At 33.1% G+C, this 25,605-nt stretch overlaps 1 protein-coding gene across 2 annotated transcripts in view; it reads right to left on the bottom strand.

The window, feature by feature from the left end:
- LOC145664270 (WD repeat-containing protein 27-like) overlaps positions 1–25,605 on the bottom strand; it is a 148,530-nt gene that overhangs the window by 5,298 nt on the left and 117,627 nt on the right. For both annotated transcript variants that reach the window (XM_081730792.1, XM_081730791.1), the window contains exons 10-14: positions 24,839–25,173; positions 14,134–14,279; positions 11,497–11,613; positions 6,595–6,725; positions 4,444–4,538 (exon numbers count right to left, since the gene is read on the bottom strand). In XM_081730792.1, the coding sequence (XP_081586918.1) occupies positions 4,444–4,538; positions 6,595–6,725; positions 11,497–11,613; positions 14,134–14,279; positions 24,839–25,173 (824 nt within the window). The remainder of the gene's footprint in view (positions 1–4,443; positions 4,539–6,594; positions 6,726–11,496; positions 11,614–14,133; positions 14,280–24,838; positions 25,174–25,605) is intronic.

Here is a 25,605-nt window from a genome sequence, read left to right as displayed (position 1 = left end):
GCGAATTGAAGCATGATTTCACATGCGATACCCATTTCGCAGCATGCTACACGCTGAAAAAGAAAAGATTCACATTTTATCCCCGATTTTGTTGGTTTAGCGACTGACATTACCTGACATGGGACGAGCCTTTTCTTCTCGTTATTTAGAAATTCAGTCTTGTTTTGATTCGACTATAGTTTATAAATAAATAAAAAAGAAATACGTATATTATGGTATCCACAATAGCAATACATTTGGAAGGAAATCAGAAAAAGTCTTCATAGTTACTTGCTAATGTACACTATAGGATATATATATTATAAATTAAAATTTATTACACTAATGTATAACTCATTTAATATTAGTGAAGAAAATTTTTAACTTTTTAAGTGAATCTCCTATGAAGGCAGCTCTGAGAAATTTCTCTTTGCAAACAGACCAAAGCGTATATGTATGTGTGCGCCTCTGCGACGCAGAAAATCCTTTCGCTTCTTCAAATATAGTTATAGAACTGGCAGAATCTTAAAAACCTTAGTGGATGATAATCGGAACTGTCCGAACAATCATATCCTCTTACTAGTGACATTGTAACTTAACTTATGTTCAACGACGTTACCATAGCTTTGGTCCCCATTACACTGTGATTAATGGCTTACACATGTGGGTTCTTTCTTTCTATATAGAGAAGGAGGAAATAAACAAACACTGACCAACTTGCCTGCATATATAGATCATTCCTTCTCAATGGAAAAAGAAATATTCTGTTGAAAGCAGGTTGAAAGTGTCAAATCAACATCAAGCACTCAGAGTTTCCAGACTCCTTTTGTTTTTCGCCAAAACATTTGAGACATTCCATTTCTTATTCATGTGACGGAGAAGATCAGCTTTTGCTCACCCCTATTTTCGCCGAGAGCTGCCGTCCAGTTCGAATTTTGTTCCTCTCCAAAGGAAGAAAGGAGATTTTTCCACTCAAGGTGTCAAATAACAAAACAACACAAACCATTCGGAGTTTCTAGGCTACTTTCTTTTCTTTTTCGCCAAAACCTTTCTCAAGTGACAGAGAGGAATACGCACTCCTCTGTCGAGAATTGTCAGCTAGCTAGAATTTCTTGGCAACACCGAATTTCGGAGAAAATATCTGTTTCACTACCATGTAGTAGGAGGAGAAGGTTAGTAGGTCAATTTTCCATACCTCCTCCCAAGGTTTTTAAGATGTTTCAAAAAGTCTATGGAATGTAACCCAAAGAGTAAATTTCCTCCCTATGCATTCTTAACCACTGCTTCATGGCTATTTTTAACTATTACGTTATCCATTGCGCTGCGTTGATGGTTGGGAGCCCCCCGTTGGAAAGTGACTGGCAACAGTGAATTCAGTCGGTGATGGACGACGGTGGAAGAAGTAAATGATGTAGTTCGTTGCGTTAAAATTGTTGGTGCTTCAAAGAATAAGATTCCTAAACAGTCAACTTAAATAAATCGAAAACAATGAAGTAGAAAATTGGAAACTCATCAAATATAATGGTGCTCGCCTAAAGTGATGTGTCTTCTTACTTAAGAAAATAGGATGGACATAAACCACTTAATTAGATAAGTTCATAAGATAAAGGGTTTTTCCCTGCGTGAACAATACGCAAACGTGACAACCGCGCTCGCGTAGGAAGGGCCTCTAATAAACGTAAATTCATACGATTGATATAAAAAATAATTGTAATGAAAGTGTAACATAATTTAGTTGATATATATAAATACTTAGTTATGCATGATTTCTTTGTGTTTTAGTGAATTTTCAAAAGCATGAAAATGGAATCTTTTAAATGGTCATATGTGCAAGAAGTCAGTATAAACGTATAATTTAATGTGTAATGTTAAAAGTATAGATACAACTTCATATTGTGCCGTTACGCAGGGTCACACCATCACGTTCTATTCCCGAACTCTGGGTCTAGCAGGTCGGAAGTAATGGTTGTGGCAGGTGGGCTTTGTGGGTGCCTTTAGGTTTATTGTGACGCGAGGCCAATGTGCAATTAAAATGGTATTATTGCACAGTGGACTCGAGTGGAGTGAAGCTGGGGAACCTGCAAAAGCGAACAATAGTGCAAGGTAGTATTATGTTCTTTGATTGGCTAATGAAACATTACTTTTCTTAACCACTAAAGTCAATATAAAAACCGATACGGAAGCACTATACAATCACCCATTCACCAGCATGCATTTTAATATTGAAAGTAGCGGGATGCATCCAACGAGGAATGAGCCACAGGCTGCTACAAATTAAGCCTACCTTTGTACCTCTCCTTTATTCCCCCCCCCCTAAAAATATTGTGCTATATTAAATTATTTCCACTCTCTCGGATTTTCATCAGTAACTCTTCTGCTGCTTTGCTTATTATTGAATCCACATGGAGAACATTCATGAGCTGTCAAAATTAAGGAAATGTAGAAAAACCCTTAAATTTTTGAATAGTTTGTAGAACTTCACACATCTGCACTTTAGAGCTTCTATTCTTGAAAAAGAATTATAAGCATTAAATTGTAAAAATATTATGTACCAACATGCCACTAATAACGGTAGAAAATTTGTTCAATCTTAAAACACGTATGTTCATCCAACGAAATTTCGCAAAAATATTCTCATAAACATTTTTTACTATTTGCACTATCTTCACTATCACCTTGCAAAGCTGTTTTGAGGATACAAAGTTAGTACTTAACTTTAATGTTTATAGTTAATTCCGAAACCTAGTAAATTTTAATTTTAATAAACCTAATATACAAAACCTGAATATAGGTACCGGTAACTAAGCGACAAATAAATTGTTAAATTGCTACACGCAATTACAGCAATTAAAATTTACCTGGGCATTTACTAATTTCTCTATTATTCCAACATTTACAATATTGTAAATGCACAGTTAACACTGTACATTGTTCTATAAAATAACGAAGTCTATAATATTGGTTGGCAAAACTGATTGCTTAATTTATTAGAATTTAACATCTCTTTTCAGAACCAAGACTATATGAGACGGGAACTAAAATTAGACCTCAAACCGATGTTCTACTTTTACTTGAGGCTTCAATACCACCATCGGGAATCGAATCTAAACCCATGTGCATACAAACGCGCAGCAAAGAATGTGCGTTAGGCGTGGGCTACTTGGCCACGAATGGTTATAATAGCTTTCAAATGGTTTCCGATTTCCATTGTATAGATACGGGATATACAAGCAACAAAATGTTACAGTCTAGGTCGGGAAGGTCGAAGAAAAAAGCTATTCACGTTTTCTTCAGCGAAGTTTACCTTAATAAAAACTTGATATTAACGTTGTGTCGAAGATAAAGGACTCCGCATTGATAGGATATCTTCAGTTGAAGAATAGATTTTGAAGAATAGCACTTTAACCTTAATAGTGCTTTTGAAATGGTTTATTGATTATTCTCTAATTCTGTACGAGACAATCTCTGGTTTTGATAAGAAACATAAAATTCAGCATAATTTACAGAAAACAGTCAATAGAAACTACGAAGTGAACTTTTCTGTGACCATAGTCTCGATTACATCTATAATGAAACTCCTAATAAATATTGCTAAGAAATAGGCATATAAGGCATATAAGGCATATAATAGGCATATTGGAGAGCATATAAGTGTACTTAGCAAATACTCACTTTTCTTTTTCGATAGCAAAGCGTATACTCTTCTTAATTTTCTAAGTACTCTAGTGCATGTAAGAATACTAGTACACTTACCTCGTCAGCTTTTATGATCAATATTATCAACTTGTCTAAACAAACCATTTTGTATAAATGTGTGTATAAATGCTTTATTTTGTCTTGGTATAAAATAATTTTCAATCTTTTGCAAACACGATTTCAGAGATCTTCGCTAGATATTGTGAGAAAGTGTCAACCATGCTCCTATACTAACGCCCTGCTTTTCCAGACATTTAACACGTTGTAAAATTCCCGTGATCGAAAAACGAATAAGTAAAAACTTCAAAGAAAATCAGGGTAGTCAGTCCTACGTTTATTTTATGAACTCGCGGTCACACAACAAAGCATATTTTCAGAATTTGTCTTAGAACTTACCTATGTCAGTAGTAGCTTCATTACAGAAACAATAATATTGACTTTACTTAATATTGTAAACATGTGATAAGCTGCAGGAAATGATACACCTCTCCTATATTTAAAACGTAAAATCAACAGAAGAAAAGTTATAAATAGTACAAAACCTGAAAGTAAGAAAAAAAAAAGTGCTATATACCACAAGACAAAGTTGTTGCAATTAATCTCCGATTTTGGGGGAAAAGGATTAATCTTTTTAGAAAATCTTGATAAACTTAGTTTCATAAAAATCATCTCTGCCTTGCATTTTTTATTGAAAATATTAAAGTACCTTCTCCTGTAGACACTGTATAAACACGTCACTGGTTGTGAAGATTCAATGGAAAAGGATACATGAATGAAATTGATTGGCAGCACTAAAGCATGTTATTTTCTGCGCTGGGAAAGCTATTTTCTTTATACACTTGCATGATTTTGACGCGTTCATTCTGAAATAAAATTTGCATTAGTATAGTCACGCTTGATAAAAGGAAAGCATGAATTTATTGTAATTTAGTAATATTTTACAAAAGACTGACAACGCTCAAAAGAGCAATTCGTCTGTAAATGTGGCATTGCAAACCTAGAGAAGATATATTCTAAAATTCACTTCATCTTACTAAAGCTTCCTAAGCATTGTCCTATTACTTTACTTCATCTTGTTCTATAATTTTGGCTTTTTTTTTTTTTTTTTTTTTGTTTTGTTTTGTTTTGTTTTGAATTAACTAATAGTTACATAAAATCACGTTCATGCACACACATAAACTGTTTAAAGAAAGGTTAAATTTCAATAATGCCTACGCAAGTATCTTCTTTTCAAAACCTCGGGCCTAAATTATTTCTTCTTTGACAAGTCAATTATGGTATAAGAAAAGTTAATGGAAGAAAATTAAAATCTACGAACAGTGAAACGAAAAAGGTTTATGAATTCTGTTATTAATTTTGTACATCTTCCGTAATAATGTTTGAGAACGCTACAGGCACCGCTGCCATACACAACTCAATATTAAATTGTGTGGTTTTATAAATTTTTATCCATACTAAAATTATATATGCACTTCATAAAGACATAATTCACGTCGTTATTCAAAGACCCGCCCATTTACATTGGTTATTTAAAGTAAAGACAAGCACGAAAACTATTTTTGATGTTTCTCTTGCTTCAAAAAGAGCTTGAATGTATTGATTCGATGTACAGGATACTGAGATTCATATCTCTTTCAATACTTGACAAGCCTTACACAGGGCAACTGTTTTAAAATCTCTATCACGTTTTCCGACGCTCTTGCTTCTGTTTTGTTATTCTAGTACAATTTTCTTGACAACAGCATGTTACTTAGACCGCTCCTAGATAATCTTCTGTACGAACTAATGAATTAAAATATTATAGTTTAATAAGACATAACAACCAATATAATAAGGGTATTAATATTACTGCAATATGCAATCGCATCTGTATTTATATCTATTTTTATCATAAAGTAGTAAAAAATCGACGATGATAAGCAAGATTTTTTAATACTATTCACTAAAATGATTACCAAGATCTTTTAACTAGAGCAACATGCGGCATTTGATTAGACACAATGTATTTTGATGTGCATTTCTGTAATGTCAGATAATTAATACTTTATTATGTTAATGACAAAAATTAGAACAGTTGATGACCTGACTAGCTGCAAGTTATAATACCAAATTATCAACATCTTTAGAATGTACTCTTGTTTGTTTATACACATGTAGTACTTAAAAAGAAAACGTCTAGATGCGGACACAATGTTTTTATTAGAGTTTCCTCGTGCATACATGGTTAGCATACACGCCTTCGGGTGGATGTTCGATTCTGGGTGGAAGCTTACGTGGTTCAGATCCACGTTAATATCGTTAATGTATTAAGTTCAAGTCTCTTATAGCATCGGTGCACTAAATCCCAAACCAGCCAACCTACCATCACACTAGTATAATTGAACAACTCGAGGGAAGACAATGGTAAGCGCCATTTTCTAATTTTAGAGAAAATTGAAAAAAGTTCATCATTCCCATGTAATGTAATACAATATATCTAAACAAATTTTTCCTGCCGTATGCAGGTACAATTCCGAACTTAAACTATCTACATATTGTTCTGTCGTTCGATCTCAACCTATTCCACCGGAAACAGCGCTAACCATTGTCTTCCCCCAAGCTGCCCAATTCTCTACCACTATTAAAAACAACATTAGACATTTAGTTAGTTACAGTATATTATTTCGTTTGCATATGTTTATCTCATCATGACCAATTCTCGATACTGGATGAATTCTCTTGCATCTTGTTTGTTAATACTTGATCATGAAACCGACTTCAAAGAAAAAGTTACTTAAGACAAATAATTCCTACTCTATTCAATTCATATATAAGCTATCTGTCGTATCATATATGTCTTGTTACTTTTATAATTATAAATAAACAGTAGCTTCCGAAAGTGTCTTCGCTCACTTCTTAACAAAAACAACTACTACTTACGCTGTGTCAGATGAAAAGTCTTCTGCGAGAGAATGACAATATAATTCTAAGTATTCTTCCATAGTTAATAAAATAAACTGATCTAAATAAAAGAATTTTGCTTCAGTTACTGGTTTTCGTGGTTTCTCATCCTGAAAATATATTTAATATATATTATTGCAAAAATTCTTCAAGTTGATACCTATATTTTCTCCAAGCTACTAAAGCTTAAGGAGAAGTTTCAGAGGGAAGAAATATTTATAAACAAAACCACGCTAATATTTCAAAAGTATTGGATAAACCCAAAGATTTGTTTTATATCATTAGCCCTTGCCTTCTTTATATTGATCATTCTTGACAAAATTTGTTATTTAAATATAGAACATAGAAAATTTTGAATTGGCAGTCTAACAACGATTTCTAGATCAATATATAAATTGTCAAAAAGTGTGGAATATCTTAATTGATATGAATTTGTAAAATACGTAACTATGTGAAGTGGCTTTGTTAAACTGAGTCTTTAAAAATCTTTAAAAGAATTTATATACTGTAATGTTGCACGAAGAGTACTAAATGTTTCCACGTGACTGCACTTCTCCATATAAATTCATCGTAAACATCCTTTCATAATAATTAAAGCCCGGAAGCAATGGCAAAATAAGCCCAAAATTGCGAAAAATAACAGGTTAAATGACAAAATAAAACAATCAAACAAGTTTTGGAGCTATGGACCTTTAAAGTTCATTTTTTCATGTTTCCGGCAGCCCATAACTCCCAAAGGAAGCATTTGTGCCTCCAGATTGGTCTATACTTTTTGTCTTATCTTGGTGTCAGGAATCACCTCACAAATGTTGTCGGTGTTGTTTTGAAACACCCTATATATATATATATATATATATATATATATATATATATATATATATATATATATATATATATATACAGATAGATAGATAGATAGATGATATATGATAAACTGATTTGAATTCTATTTAGGTTAAGTGCTGACGTGATAATATAAAGTATTTATTATAATTTGGTTAGTTGTTGTAAGTAAAGTCACTCATACCGTATATAAATTATTTTCAAGTCTTCAAGCTTAGTAAAACTATTCACTTCACATAATTATATATTTTTAAAATTCCTATTAGAATATTCAACATGTTTGACAATTTATGTACTTATTCCGGAATCTCAATGTGTATTATTTCTCAAGAACTGTCAAATTTTGTTCATCTGATTGCAAAGATAACAATATAAGTCTTCAAACCCAAATTTTTAACCAATTCTAATAAAGTGACATGTGTGATAATAAAAAAATCAAACTTAAGGGCTTTCACTGTTCAGCTTTCTTTTATAATTTCCCATAATTGAGATATTATCTATGCTAACGACAATTAATGCTCTTCTTTGAAGAAAAAAAAAACTGAATTTCAAAGTCAACTTCAACTTTAATTTATTTGTTGGAAAAGCACTCAACAAATCTGATTTCGGAGTGGTGTGGATGCGAACCTTGGTCCTATATTTTAAAATCCAGTGATATGAAAAATTTTGTTTGTATTTGGTTGTTTGTTTCTTGAATCAACATTGTTTTATATACACTAACGTTGTACAGAAGGAGAATAATTTTAAATATTTGAAAATAAGATAATTTATAATAACTAAGGTTATATTTTCTTTATTTCACATATGTTTATATTTTACTACCCCTACCCTCTGGTCTAGTGGCTAGTGCGTGCGTTTTTCTGGGTTCTGGGTTCGATTTCCAGTGGGAGAACTTTAAAAACTTAGTTTGATAATCATTTACTTTCAATAACTATCCTCTCCTTTAGCCTAAAGGGCATAACCGTGAAATGCTAAACAAAACTAATAAATTCTCTTTCGAAAACACCTATCGTGAGGTTCAATTACACCACTTGGATTTATTTTATCATTATATATTTATTTTCCATCGAATACTCTACAACTGAGACGAAATATTAGCATTATTCTTCCTAGAGTATTGCAACACTTTAATAGTAACTATTTTGTTTCTTAATAGCGTAACATTAATCATTAACAGAGAAATTAATATATATCTCTCAATATTGAATTGGCTAATGTATTATTTTAACGCATTATTGCATCATTTAAAAATATTTCATTATTGTATTCATAGAACAATTTTTAATACTGTTACCATTGTTACATAGCAACGTTGTTTCTTCTTTATTATGTTTGTTAAGATTATTTAGTACAATATCAGTTTAATTTCAAACACATATTTATGAGAAAGTTACATTTTCATTAAGAACTGCTTATATTAAAGAAAATAATGAGATAACATCGTTCATTTTAAGTGCATTTCGTACTTTGCGTTTTCAATTTATCTTTGTGATACAGTGACGTATGAATTTAATCAGATACAAGATGAAGTTTTATTCTTCTTCGAAGGTAAGTATAAGGAAGGATAAATATATTCTTATAAGTTTAAATGATCTGTTCTCTAAGCTAAGATATTTTCATGAATTCGTTTCTTCAAACTGGATAGTAATAAGCAAACTATGGGGAAGAACTGTTAAATCCTTTATTAGACGGAGATCATATATTTTTATTCCAAAATGTACTACCGTTTTACAAAATATATAGATTTTTGTTAGACGACATTAAGCGCAGCACAAATTAAGTGACATTGAAACGAAAACCAGTAGCTTTGAATGTTTCCAAAATTTCTCCTTCAACATTAACGAGAATCGATTAGTAATGGTTACATGAAAAATTTAATTCTTACAAAAATGATGAAAATTATTCAAGTAGATGCGACAAGCATATCAGTCGCCACTTGAACTGAAAATTTAAACTAGTGGTGTGCTTGTTGAGCTTTAAGGACACCTAATATTGATTTTGTACAATTAGTGATATTGTTCACCTCTTTTCTGGAAAAAGAAATCACATTTCTTAAATGATTCAAGTTTAATGATACACAAAGAGTGAAAAAAGTGCATGACTAGACCAGGACTTGAATCCGAAATTTTCCGTATACCGTGCTGACGTTAATTACCAAGCTGCCCAGTCCCGCTCCCAGAACAGCCGTATACTCTCTCACTATTGAAATCGGTATTCTTTCACTCAGATCACACGGTTAGTTCCACAACTTCCTGTTGTGCTTCGACAATCCAGTGTTCATGTTCAGAGCACCTCTGGCAGTTTTATTATTATTATATGAAAAGGTTCTAGAATGGTGATCCGCACATACAGGTGAAGGTGTATTAGTAGCCAGGTTGGTTCCTTTCTTTATCAAAGCTTAATACTCAATTCACATCATGCCGAACGAATGACAGCGAATGAAAGCGGGTTAGTAGCCAGGTTGATTACTTTCTTTATTAAGACTAAATGGGATGCGGACCAGTGTTCTAGAACCCTGCTTCATTATATTAACTATAGAAGGAAACAACCAAGTTTTAACATACCAAATTCTCTATAGGAGCGAATTCAATGATACACAAAGAGCAAAAAAGTGAATTAGGTCCTATAGATGATTTGGCGTGTTAAAATTTGGTTGTTTCCTCCTATAGTTAATATAATGATAATACAGTCGTCAGAAGTGTTCTGAATATGGACACTGGATTGTCGAAGCACAACAGGAAGTTATGGTACAAACCATGCGGTCTGTGTGAAAGAATACCAATTTCAAGAGTGAGAGTGTGTATAGCTGTTCTAGGAGCGGATTGTGTAGTGTATTGTTTAACACATTAGCACGGTAGCCGAAGATCCTGGGTTCGGGACCTGGTCCAGTCATGCACTTTTCTTTTTATATCATTTAATTCACACCCATAGATGATTTGGTGCGTTAAAGATCGGTTGTTTCCTCCTATAGTCAATATGATTCAAGTTTAGTTTAGGGATTTAAAAAACAAACAAAAAAAAAAAAAAAAAAAAACATATAGCTTTTATGATTGAAAATGTCACTAACTCAACCACCCCAACAACAAGACTATTAAATTATCTAATTCTTAGTTAAAAAAAAAAAAAATTGGTCACTTTATGTAGTATTATTCCATTAGTTATCTTTTTATATCAATAACGTTTATGCGTCTAGTAGAAGTAGTACCATATATACTGTCATCTACGGTACTATGGAGCGTATCTTAAGTACTGAATGAGGAGAACGTCAGTAGATCCGAATAGCAATCCTCCCAACTGGGTCTGGTAGCTTTGCTGACCAAATAAAATGTGGTCACTCAATTTCATTGGGAGCGGACATCCTACCCTGCAAAAAGCAAACTATCTAACATCAAAAGCTAGTTGAATGAATCTTTCAAATAATAGTCTTGACTGGATTAATAGGATCAAAATTGTACGCTTCATTATAGGGATTACAACAAGATTCTTGATTTCCCTTTTTCTAAAACTTCTGAACATAAAAATTGTCTAAACTGTTCATATTTCATTATCGGAGATAAAAGGGTTAGAATTAATTTTAAAAAAAATACAAACTACGATAAGAAATAAAGTAGAAAGGAAGGGTAGCGATTTGTTTGTATATTGTTCGTGTTCTAGCGCATCTCTATTATCTTCATATAGTTTTTTCCATTAATTTGAAGTTTTTACTGTTTGATCCTGATAATGAAACATAATAAGCTTCGAAACTTTGAATGTTATTAAAAAAACAGAAAACATGATATAAGTTTTTGTTGTAATATCTCATTGAAGGTTGCAATAAATCTTTGGGTTTCTTACGTAATTAGAAATATTACATATAATTTTAGACAGTTAAAAAATGTTTCTTGTCTGTGATCCAATGGAAATAGCACTACAACATTTACAACTACAACTTTATATTGCATTTTAAATCCTAAATTGTGAACTAGGATGAGCAAAGGTAAAAGAGTAGATTAACTGTTCAAAATCAAAATTCAATTCAATTCTGTTTTGTAAGCTTACCACTGCTACGATACCCTTTTCCTTCTTAAAATATTTTGTTTTATCATCTATTTGAAGCACTTGATTCTGGCTCTTCCAATCCCAAACACGAACAGTACAATCATCAGAAGCAGTAACCTGAAGAATAAAAATAACATAAGTATGGTAAAGTAACTCCATAACTTATATATAAGAATTGCAGTTTTACTTCGAAACTAGAAAAAGAATTTATTAATTGCACTAAAACCATAAAATAGCATGCGAAAACAAAGTTTTCAGAAACAAAAAGTACTGAATCAAAACTAGACGAAGAAGCGGATGAAGGGGAGAGGGAACCCTTCTATGTAAGCATCATCGAATATTATAGAGATTAAAGTATCTAAGAAGCCTGACATACATCTCTCGCATGAAAAGTACACACAGGTTGTATAGAGTTTTAAAGTTGTTGGAAAATTTTTAAATAGATCAATAATAATAATAATAATAATAATAATAATAATAATAATAATAATAATAATAATAATAATAATAATAATAATAATAATAATAATAATAATAATAATAATAACTTTATTTTAAGTGCTATGAACAGCTCATAAGCAAAAATACAGCACTATGTTAAAATCATTATATAATCATTTTAAACAGACCAGAAATTATATAACGTAAAATGACTATTAGAGCAGGTTAAAGCCTTTGTCAGAAGATTAATATATTAAAATTATAAGGTTCAAACTGATATATAAAACAAAAAATAAAAGAAAGCTGTCAGTCTCAAAATATACGATTAAAAGAACTATGCAAATTAAAGTCTTATTTAACTACCATTTGAAATAATGAAACAACCTTACTTAAAATTTGACCTTGACATGCAAAAATCTCTTTCACTTATTGTCATATTTTAACGTAAAAGACTGGTTCTTTGAGTAAAAGATTATAACATAAAAATACGCTGAATATACACAATAACAATAAAATAAAGATAAGCAGCTAGAACCCTTGTCATAAAGTTAAAACAGTTTAATTTTGTAAGAAATGCTCTGATATTTATCCTAACATTTGTTCATTTTAAATTGTAAGACATTGTCATCCTTCTTAGTATTTCACGTTTTAAGTTTAATGTAACCAATGTCGATTGATTCCTAACACTATAAGTCGGCACTCTTATTCCTATATTTTCTAAGCAACATTCGCTACTATATTTATTTTCCAACACCATTTGAATAAATAATTTATCAGTAACTTTCCTCCTTTCCGATAGTTCTTGAAGCCCCCAAAATGTTAACCAATATCCATATTCATGTGCATAGTAATCTTTTTTTCATTTTATAACACAGTAGCCTTACGAAACATTTCTGTACAGCTTCGATTTTGTTAACAAGTGTGTTGGATAGACTATTCCAGACAACTGAACCAAATTCTAATTTAGATCTAACAAGTGTCTTATACAAGTATACATACGAACTACCATTTATAAAATCAGGCCATTGATAAAATATAAAACCTATTTTTTTCTTGCTGATTGCACAACGTCATTTATGTGATTAGCAAATTTTAATTGTCTGTCATACAAAATACCGAGATCTTTAATTTGCTGAACTTTGTCTATTGTTACTCCATTGATTTTATACTTGCTAACAAAATATTGAGTTTTATTAGTGAATGTCATATGTTTAGTTTTCTCAGAGTTGATCATTAACAAATTATTTTCACACCAATGATTTACTGTATCTAAATCTTTCTGCAGCAGATAATTATCATACTCGTTATTAACTACTCTAAAAAGCTTTATGTCATCTGCGTATAAAAGTATTTTTGAGTATTCGACTTTTGCTGGTAAATCATTGATAAATAGAGAGAAAAGAAGTGGCCCCAGGGGAGATCCCTGAGGTATCCCCTTCCCTATTTGACCTTGACTAGATTTTACATAATAATAATAATAATAATAATAATAATAATAATAATAATAATAATAATAATAATAATAATAATAATAATAATAATAATAATAATAATAATAATAATAATAATCATCATCATCATCATCATCATCATCATCAAGCAGAATATTAGAAAAAGAGACTATGATAGTCATAGTTGTAATGAATTGGTACCAAAAGTTTTTTTTTTTCTTTAATTGGGTAATAAACCTTCCTGTCTTTTAAACCACACAGTTAATTAAAGATCTAACAGCAAAAGAGTTAATTATCTCTCACAATTAATGTTTATAGTATTTGCACAGTTAAACAATGATACATTATATGAACAAACAATCTGTTTAGAACAACGAAAAATTCCAGTGTTGGCAGGAAAAATTCAACATCTCTATTCAATACTTGATTTTCTTTCTTTCTTTTCAGAAAGAAATCATCCCAGGTGGATCTTTCATATCTTTTATGGTAGAATAGAAAGAAATACATTTTATACATTATTATCAACCCCCATATTACTGCCTATTTTTGGGTTCTCGTTTCTAATGTTAAACCTGAAATCAATCTGGTCAGATCAAGTGAAGTAGCAAATATTTCGTTAATAATTCGTTAAAAACAAAATATCTAAACAAAGAAAGTGTATTCTTTTTTAAAAAAATAATTTTTAAAGGAATTAGAGGACTTCCTGCTAAAATAGTATTTTAAAATAAACTCCCATTTTACTTACAAGCCATTTGGAGTCCAAACTGAAATGTAATGAATTGATATGTCCATCGTGACCTTTCAGATTAAGAATTTTTTCTTCACAAAAACTTACGAATGGAATGATACATATTCCAGCCTTCGAACCGCAAGCCAAAACATGTCCATCTCCTGTAATAAAATAAGTATACGGATATCCACATCCAACTATATATATAATAATCTATAGACTGTTAGGCAACATATATATCTTACTAGCCAATAAGGAATTCGGAACTTATAACACTAGTTAACAAATTTAAACTTTTTGTTTGTTACATGAGAAAAATCACCTGATCTTAAAGGAACTTTTTGCGCTGAATTCGAATATGCACTCGGTTTCTCTCCATCACGTACAGTTTTCCCGTAACAGAGGGATTTTCGGGAAATTCCCTCAAAAATTTCCCTTTTTCAGATATTTTATTCCCCTAGCTCCTGTCCCCTTACATATAGTAACATAGAAATTATACCTAAGTATACCTTGATTTATATTTAATAAACCTTAAAAGTTCCTTAATTTCGCTTTGTTCTTTCTAGAGAAATAAATATATTTGTATGTATACTGTGTGCACTGTTTATTACACCTGATAGTAATGCTTTCAGATCTCCTGAGTTGGCGTAAAAACGATTTGCTTTATTACTACAAACACAGACATAAAAATGAATATTTACAATAGTCAACAACACACTTGTATTGCTCTCTGTAAATTAGAAACGTGTATAAAAATAGAATGTACTTCCAACGTATATTTTTTTAAACGTACAGTATACAGGGGTGCTCAAAAGGGGGTGATATGACGCAAACTGCGTCATTGAAATATTTGGGGGGGTTAAAAATCTATATAAATATGTTTGAGAGGGTGTAAAAATTAATCGAAAAGATTTTTTTTTTTTTCATGGAAGAACACCTACGGATAGACAATTGAGGGTTGTGCGTCATGGACATGAGGGGGGGGGGGGCACCACTGCAGTATATGTATATCTTAATACATACATATACAATTCTCCAAGTTTTTTCGTTTTGTTCATGAAATGGTTATCAATATTTGTTATCAAATGTAACAGAATGCAAAAGAAAGAAAGAATGGAATACAGACTCATTGTTGACAACAATGAACTAATGCAGTCTGAATTTTCCACTACGGTATCGTTTCCCCCCTCCCCCCGCGCATTTCTTTCTTTCTTGTGTTCTTGACACCTGGTGAGGGAGTTTTGTACATTTTTATATTGACGTGTGGTTTAACACTACTTCACTTTCAAAGTTGTCTTTGCTGCTAAGAGTGCTTTCATGTTTGATCTTAACGGCATTATACCCAACTAAGACCAGAAGTTTAGTTTGTGATCAGTACAATGGCGTCAAGAGGACGGCGTTCGTGTGTTAACTCACCAAATAGTTTTTGTTATGTGTGTGGCCAGTTTGTAGTTAAAGGACAGTGTAGATCCATTACGCCATCGGTGAAACTAGCATATTATATATATTTCGGATGTCGTGTGGGAGATCAGGACAAAACTTGGGCACCCAACATAATTTGTGCGTCGTGCTACGTCACTTTACTTGCATGGGCCAAAGGAAAACGGAGGTTCATGAAATTTGCTGTACCAATGGTGTGGAGAGAACCCACCAACCATCTGGATGATTGTTATTTTTGTCTCACAGTAGTTAAGGGACATTCTAAAAAAAAGCAAATACACAATAAGTTATCCCAACGTTAAATCCGCAATTAGACCTATTCCGCACGGGGATGAACTTCCACTTCCCGAGCCCCCTACCAACTGGGAAGAGATATGGCCAAAAGACTCTGATGATTATCATGACCTTGATGAACCATCGACATCAACATGTACATCCAAGGATCCAACGTTCATCCCTGACTGTGTTCGCGAGCCACATTTCATCCGGCAATGTGAACTTAATGACCTAGTCCGTGATTTGCACCTGACTAAACAAGAGGCGGAACTTCTGGGATCAAGGCTCCAGCAGTGGAACTTATTGGATGCAGAAACGAACATATCAGTGTACAGGAAAAGGCATGTTCAATTTTCAAGCTATTTCTCAATGCAAGATAATGTGTGCGTATGTACGGATATAAATGGGTTGATGACGGAGCTAGGAATTCCTTACGTTCCAGAAGAATGGAGGTTATTTATCGACGCGTCAAAGGTCAGCCTTAAAGCTGTCCTTTTACATAATGGAAATAAAAAACCTTCTATACCACTTGCGCACTCAGTGAAGATTAAGGAATCCTATGACACCATGTCAACTTTGCTAAATCTTATAAATTACAAGGACCATCGTTGGCAAATATGTTGTGATCTCAAGGTAGTTGGTATTTTATTAGGACTGCAGTGCGGTTACACGAAGTACCAATGTTTTTTATGTTTATGGGATAGCCGAGCTGATGACAAACATTATGAAGTGAAGGAATGGGAACATAGAATGAATTACGTACCTGGAGAATGCAACGTCAAATACGCTCCTTTGGTAGATCCTAATAAGATATTACTACCGCCACTTCATATCAAGTTAGGACTTATGAAAAACTTTGTCAAAGCCATGGACACATCTGGTGAAGGTTTCAAGTATTTGCGAGATAAGTTCCCTAACCTGAGTGATGCTAAGATTTCAGCGGGAGTGTTTATTGGTCCCCAAATGATAGCTTTGACAGCAAGTTAAACAGTGCTGAGCTAGCTGCCTGGACAGCATTTAAGTGTGTTGTGCGCAACTTTCTGGGCAATAACAAAGCTGAGAGTTACACAGAAATCGTACAGGACATGATACAGAAATACAAAGAGTTGGGTTGTAGGATGTCTTTAAAAATCCACTTTTTGCACTCCCACCTCAGCTTCTTTCCTGCTAACCTAGGTGCTCTCAGCGACGAACAGGGGGAAAGATTCCACCAAGATATAATGGCAATGGAGAAAAGGTACCAGGGACGATGGGATCCTTCAATGAAGGGGGACTATTGTTGGGGTCTTGTTAGAGACTGCAACATTTCTTACAAAAGAAGGAAGTAGTGTACGTTTTTGTAACCCAATGGAAGTTTCATATATTGTGATAGTTTTGATTGTCTTTTCATGACCTTTTGGTACATTTGTATTATTGTTTATTGTAAATTGTCACACTTGTAAATTATATTGTATTATATTTTATATATGTGTTTGTGGTAATAAAGCAAAACGTTTTACCTCAACTTAAGAGATCTGAAAGCATTACTATAAGGTGCAATAAACAGTACACACAGTATACATACAAACATATTTATTTCTCTAGAAAGAATAAAGCGATTATTACGAAACTTGGAGGGTTTGTTAAATGTGAATCAAAGTATACTTAGGTATAATTTCTATGTTAGTATATGCAAGGGGACAAGATCTTGGGGTGTAAAATAAACGAAAAGGGAAATTTTTGAGGGATTTTCCCGAAAATCCCTCTGTTACGGGAAAATCGTACGTGATGGAGAAAAACCGAGTGCATATTCGAGTTCAGCGCAAAAAGTTCCTTTAAGAACAGGTATTTCCTTTTATGTAGGTGCATTTCATCTCAAATCAGGCAAAGGGGTGTCAGGTGACCATTAGCAATATCGTTCCAAAAAATATATGTGAAAGGCCCATGTGTGCAATGAACATTCCCAAGATATTTCAGAAAAATGCCCAATGGGGCCAGTGATATCCACATTCCAAGATGGCGTCGTGCACCGAAAATGACACCAATGAAAATACAAGAAATCAGCCATAACTCAGGAACCTTTACTGATACAGCAATGATTCTTGCACTATTGCAAAGATAATTAAATCTACATCTACTTGTGATAAGCATGTTGCCCTACAGCGAAAGGCATTGTGGGAATTAAGAAAAATGGCGGGGAAAAATTGCAATTTTCAAAAATCAATAACTCAAAAACCCCACTCTCAATTTTTTTGAAACTTCGCAAAAATATCCAGGAAGGGGTACACTTTGAAATAAAAACGTAAAAAATGGTAGTATTTTGGTAGTATTTTTACTATGGGGCCATAATGGAATATGACAGCGCACGGTCTGCGGCAAAACGGTACGCACGCAAACTACAACGTAGCGAAGTGTGCACATATTTGGGAACAAGGGAAGACCTCCAATGAAAGATAAAAATGTGTACTGTACTCACCAATGTAATTAAACTCCTTTCCAAATGGAAAATCCTGCCTCAACCTGCTGTAAGTCTGTTGCCTAAAAGGTATGCAACCGACCTGTTTGTGATAGGTAATATTCTTAAATTTAATTAATTTAACACAACCTCTATCGTTAAAAATCCCTATATCATTATAAGTAATAATTAAATAAGATGCCTTTGACTCCTTTCTGTGTATAAACAATGCAGGTAAATATTGAAATTTGGACGTTGTGCCAATGAAATGATTGTATTTCATTAGGGAGGACAAGGGACCAATTTTCCGCAAAACCGAAGTGGAAAACAATATGTAACTTTGATGCAATCTGTTTCTTCTTTCCAATTGCTTCTCTGTATTCTGTGCACATACTTATGATATACACCTTTTGTATTTGCTGTATATAATTGTCAATGAGCACTGTCACTGAGTCAAGTACTAAAACTGACTTCATCTTCTTTCCAATCTTCCAAGTGTAATGATTCAACTGTTAGTCCCTCAGCACCTGGACAGGAACAACCTTCTTGGAACCAGCATGTCTGTGTAGGTTCCTGACATATACACAATTTGTACAACTCATACACGTGGACGGGACGCCTCAACAAATTTTCCAGGCTGGTGCATAGGAGATCCACATTACAACAGTATACGCAGCCACACACTTTCACAGTTAGGTTGAATCTTAACCCATTTTGGTCGAAGAGAATAAAATTTCGTGAGACCTACTTTCACCTCTGGATGCTGTTTCATCATGGAATATGCTTCCTTCACAGAACATGTCATGAACCGCTTCACTTTTTGTATTCGCACATTATTCTCCGTAACAAATACATCACCTTTATTTGGACTCTGGTAGGTACATCCTTTGTCACCATCCAAATAATATGTCAGACAAGTATTGACATCTCTTTCTGAAACTAGGTGACCACAATGTGGGTCACGTTCAACCCATATACCACTACCTTTTTTCAGGGTTCGCGATTTGTCTACCATGTTTTTTGTGACAGATGGTATTACTGACAACAGTTCCTGCTTGATATATATATATATATATATATATATATATATATATATATATATATATATATATATATATATATATATGTATATATATAGGATTAACTATAACAGTTGCTACTGAAGGCCTCTGTTTTTGCTGTTCTGTTTTTGGATATGCAGTACTGATATGTTGTTCCCAGGATACACATGATGTACATTTCTTGTTTTCTTTCTTTTCCTTCTTTAGCGGAACAGCGTATACATCTGCAATTGCTTTACTAATCTGGTTTGTGGCATCATTAATTTGCTGCATTTTCCTCTTGGTATATGAATGTCGCCGATCTGGTCTTATAGCTGATGGATGTTTTAGAGGCGAAACGGTATTTGACATATTTAAGCTTGACACTTCTGTTCAGATTAGATACATCTGTTTGCACAGGTTCATACTCACTATCTTCTTCATGTGGATCATATTTATTAACACGTGATGTACATCTCCTGTAGCAGTTGAGACATACAGAATCAGAAACACTAACTCTAACAGCTGGAAATATTTTCTGAAGGGTTGAAGACATATTACCTACTTTCTTGAATGTCTTTTCATCTTGTATGTTTTTGATTTGTGGCAAAGTCTTGCACTTTTGTACATGCTGGACAGTACACACAGTGCACAGCTTACTATCAGTAATCTCAAGCAATAGTATTTCCGCATTTAGATGTTGATGTTTCCGTCACTGGCACAAAAAGAAAAAGAAATTAACGATAACTAATTCAATTGTTTTAGAATCTTCTCATTGCTTTAAAATGTGTCTCTTGCCGCCCTTGCTGGATTCAGTGCTAGGAAACAGAATGATTAGACACAAGTCCTTTGTTCCCAAATATGTGCACACTTTGCTACGTTGTAGTTTGCGTGCGTACCGTTTTGCCGCAGACCGTGCGCTATCATATTCCATTATGGCCCCATAGTAAAAATTCTACCATTTTTTACGTTTTCATTTCAAAGTGTACCCTTTCCTGGATATTTTTGCGAAGTTTCAAAAAAATTGAGGGTCGGGTTTTTGAGTTATTGATTTTTGAAAATTGCAATTTTTCCCCGCCATTTTTCTTAATTCCCACAATGCCTTTCGCTGTAGGGCAACATGCTTATCACAAGTAGATGTAGATTTAATTATCTTAGCAACAGTGCAAGAATCATTGCTGTATCAGTAAAGGTTCCTGAGTTATGGCTGATTTCTTGTATTTTCATTGGTGTCATTTTCGATGCACGACGCCATCTTGGAATGTGGATATCACTGGCCCCATTGGGCATTTTTCTGAAATATCTTGGGAATGTTCATTGCACACATGGGCCTTTCACATATATATTTTTGAACGATATTGCTAATGATCACTTGACAACTTTTTCGTGATTTTGCCCGATTTGAGATGAAAAGACCCTGTAACAAAACCTTTGTTAACTAGTGTAATTCATGAATATTTAAACTACATTTCAACATCTTAAATTGAGTTTATAAAATAGGGGGGGGGGTTCAAATTCAATATGAGGATAAATTATATTAAAATTTGTAAAATCATCCCTAAAATTAGGCAAAATTTATAGAAAAGTAGTGATTTCGGGGACAAGGGTCCGGACCCCTAGGACCAACCCCGTGTGATGTCCTTGCTACAGTGGCCTCCACATCGAATATAACCAGTGGCAGAGAAAAAGGGATTTATTAGTCAGGTAAGTGGTTCCAAGTCGACTACTTTTATCATGGGAACCTTCTGTATTTTATCTGTTGTTGCAAAGTACCATACTATAGTTTTAGACTTCCAAACTATGCTATATATAAATGTAAGGAGCAGACATAGAGTGGTTATGTCCATCCATCTGTCTGTCGACAAGTATCAGAGCAAAAACGGTAAAAGATATCGAGAGACTGTTTTTTTTTTTTTTTTTTTTCAGTCGTTTGGGCGTTCCAAGAATAGGTTCCATCTTTTCCGTTAACTCTCTACTGACACCGAAAGACATTCAAATTAATTTCCGGTTTTGACCTTTATCACCATAGAACGAAAACGGTAACAGATATCAACAAAGTTCTTTGAAATCGATTTAGTGTCTCAAAGAAAACATATCACCATTTGCAACACTTTACTTAAAACGAAAGTGATTGAATTTTACTAGTACTTCCGGTTTTAGTACTAATTTCCATAGAGCAAAAACGGTAAAAGATATCGATAGTGTTTTTGTTGTTGATTCAACGTCCTAAGAATAAGTCCTTCTCTTCCGTTAACCTTCTATTCAAACCACAAGTTGTAGAGATCAACCATTTTCGGTTTCAATGATGATCAACATAGAAGAGAAATGATAATAGATAACGTTAAGCGACTTTTTTCAATTGGTTCAGCGTCTCAAGAAAGCATACGATCAGCACCCTCAACATTCTATGGAAACCGAACTGGTTGAAACTTGCTGATATTTCTGGTTTTAATATCGATTTGCATAGCGCGAAAACGTTAAGAGATATCGAGTAATGACTTTTCGATATGAATTAAGCATTCGAGGAACAGGCTTTATTTTGATATTATTACTCTATTACGACCAGTACTTATAGATGTACTGCTTCAAGTTTGAGTAATAAATTCGCATCTGCATTAATTTCACTGTGGAACGAAACTCATTTATTATCTTAATAATCTGATGGCTGTCTCTGGCAAGTGCAGATTATTGGAAGAGTTCTCCAAAGAATTTACTGGCATTATATGACAAGCAACCAGAAATACTGACTTATGTTGATTTATTAGAATAGTGGTTTCGAATCGGGGTGTCACGAAATTTTAGAATTTAAAAATCATGAATAATTTAATAATGAATTCAAATTAATTTTGAGATAGACTGCACCAGTCAATGCCTTCAGTGGCAAGTTCTCAATGCTACATATAGCCACTACTCTATAGGAACTATAAATATTACGCTATTATAATTTATATCATTATTAGCGCTCTGACTTTAAAGTTTTTATCAACATATTATTTTTTTTTAATTTTAATTCTTTTAGTCATTTTAGTGTTAACCTGACATTACAAAATTGTACTCAATTTCACACGAAAAAAAGTCAGCACAATTTCCTTGATACTTTTATTGTTCACGCAATTATTTCAAAAAAGTTTTCTTTTAATTCAACATACATCAAAACAACACAATTTGAGCCGAAGTTTGTTTTTTAAAGTGTTCAATTGAGAAGTACTTATTGTATTGTGTTGTATTTGTTGCTTTCCGTATACCAAATACATGTATAAATCACACCTTCGCATTGAAACGCAGAACAAAATGTTCATTTTTAAATTGAATTGTTCAAATTATCTACCGTGAAAGACTTTCTATTACCTCTTACAACATTTTTGTAGCGAGAAAATGTTCACTCCACATTACATCAAGTTGTCAGCACACACTTCATAGATACTACTGCTTTCGGTCCTTATGGCAGCTCCCCATGTACTCCAGCTCATCTTGAAGAGCTGCTATTACTTTCTTCATTTTCGAGTATCCCGTTTTCCGTTCCATAGCTTGAGAAAGATTCAAAGAGAGTGTATTGCCCAGTATTCATGGTACATTTTTCCTTGAAACTGTTCCAATTATGTTCATTATTTCGTTTAGTGAAAGAGCTTGAATCTTCCAGGAGCTCTTTCACTAAGATTAGCGAACTTTGCTTTGATAAATGAAAAATTAGAGACGTTGTTCCTATTCTGAAGAGCATTCTTTGCCTTCGAAATGCAAGCAGCTTCGGTGTTGTCAGATTTTGATATGACACTTTCTTTTTTCATAACGATCGGCTAACGCCGATGCGGTTAATAACCTGTTTCACATTTCAAAAATAGTTGGAAACAGTAGTAGTTTTGTGAAATATGTGAAGTAGTTATCGAATTAGGGGTATCTTTTATATATAGTCTTTGTGGAGAAAGAATGTAGAATTGCAATCAACGCTTTTGGTTTTTGTTACACACCAAGCTATTTACGGAACAGCACGCAAAGAAAAGTATCGTTTGGATCGAATCCATCCCGTAGCATACTATTTGAAAGTTATCATGTAGACGGCACTGTCAGTGAGCAGAAGAAGAAACTTTTCATTTCTAATCTCTGCATATCACAAGATATGTAGGACTTCCCTAATGGTGAAAGCACTTGTGCTGTCATTTGTATTTGTTAGTTATCTACAGAGAACTATATGCAGTTTCTCCGGTTTTCCTGGATCCAGTCTCCCCATTACAACATTGGCAATATAACGACCAACTCTGTATGATTTCGTCTACACAAAACTATATATAATTGTCATCTACATCAATTCGCATTGCATCAAGCGTCTTTTCATACAGAGGATTCAAATAATTCTTACCCAAAGTAGACTCATTCAGAACACTGTTACCAGTATAATCTTCGAGAAATTTGTTGAGATTCTCGTTTACGTTACATTCCAAGGCATTTGCTGATGAAAATGCTTCTCTCAACCTCATATGAAGGGTAAGGGGAAAAAAGAGGGAATGTCACAAAAATGTATTTTCGAGAAAACGGCGTTTTAATATTGAAAGCCGCGTAAGAAACAATAGGATTAGTCAAAACTTTTGCCCCTTTATACGTGGATATTTTTACATCTACGGATGCTTACATATACAGTCAAATATTACCAATTGTCACCAACAGATAGGACAAAGTACCCGATAAAGCACACACATGGACATTCCTTGTTTTTTCCCCTTACCCTTCATATGGAAAGTACCTTCTGTAGAACTTGTCATAGATGAAATAAAAGGCTGAATTGGCAATGTTTTATTTCTTGTGGTATTGTTTTTATGAGTGATAAATTCCTTCTGTTGCTCAAAATGTGTTTTATTGTCGCAGCTCAATTGTTTTAGGCAGAGTTGATAGACAATGTTTTGAACTCAAGATTTAAAAGAAAAAGTCACGATCATAACCGTTGTATCTTAAAACTATATTTTATTTGTCTTGACTTGTCTCGATGAATTTTAGGAGTAGAAACTGATTTCTTTGTTTAAGTATTTTTATTCATTAGTTTAATATTTAGTTGGCAAAATATTTTAAACCATTTTCTAATTTTATTTTATTGTATAGTTTTATATAGTATCACTGACTTAACGACAAAGTACTTTATTTTTTGCTTTTAGCTGGTATCAACGTGTTAATGAAGTTTATTATTATTATTATTATTATTATTATTATTATTATTATTATTATTATTATTATTATTATTATTATTATTATTATTATTATTATTAATTCAATCGCATCCTTTTCATTGTATTATTTTATTTTTGTAAAACTTTTCAAGAGGCCAGATATGTTCTCATCGCTTCTCTAGAATTCCTAACATATTTTTCCACTTTATTTCAATAGCACGTATTGTCATATTTATATATAATTTATTTCATTCATGCACAAGAATGTGGCCTCCTTATAATAACAGATGACAAGATAAGACTACTTTATGATTTTGTATATGCTGCAATAAGTTACAGTGTATTTTATCAAGGTAATTATAAAGTAGGTAAAGTACCTGAGGCAGCCAAATGTGCTGCAGTTCCTGACGTAGTCCATACACGAATTTTCTTACTAGTTACTTCTGGAGGTCCACATTCGAGCAAAACACTAGAATCTCCCCAATCGTAAACTTGGGACGATCTCGGTTTTCCTTTCACTTTCTTCTTATCAGATGGATTATTTATGATTGGTTTAAACATCTGAGTCCTTGGAGGCGATTTTCCATATCCAGATGATCTTACTTTTCTCATACTTTTCCCATGGTGTTTACTTTTATCGTATATTGATGCAAGTACAGGTTTCTTCGGAGAAATTCTTACTCTTAAAGGGGACTTTTGACAAACAGGATCTCTTAAAGAAAGGAGAAAAAAAAGCATAATTAATAATTCAGCATCTATCTTTTACAATTATTTCTGAACAATTTACAATATGAATGCAAATTAATGAAAGAGTAAGTGTATCCGTAATAGTACATGGTATTTCATGTGTTCAGAATAATATTTTCCTCTTACTGTATTTGATAAGTATTAAGCGTTCATTAGAAAATGCTTATAAATATATATTATTAATAAACGTTTTGTAGTACAAACAATGCGATTTGAGTTAGTTTGTTACTAGAATTAGTGGAATAGTTGGTTGGAGCTCAATATTCCTTTTTAGTACTATGGCTATGTAAGACGGAATCTACTCTTATAATTGGGACTCAAACTACTATTCGCTTTGTATCGAAGCCCAGTACCAGGAAGCCAACCCGGTATTACGCACTACAGAAAGCACGTGCCT

This window comes from Thermobia domestica, chromosome 11 (assembly GCF_964235325.1).
Source record: "Thermobia domestica chromosome 11, izTheDome1.hap1.1, whole genome shotgun sequence".
NCBI classification, from domain to species: Eukaryota; Metazoa; Arthropoda; class Insecta; order Zygentoma; family Lepismatidae; genus Thermobia; species Thermobia domestica.
Note: the sequence above shows the minus strand (reverse complement) of the source record. Positions and strands in the feature narration are given on the sequence as shown.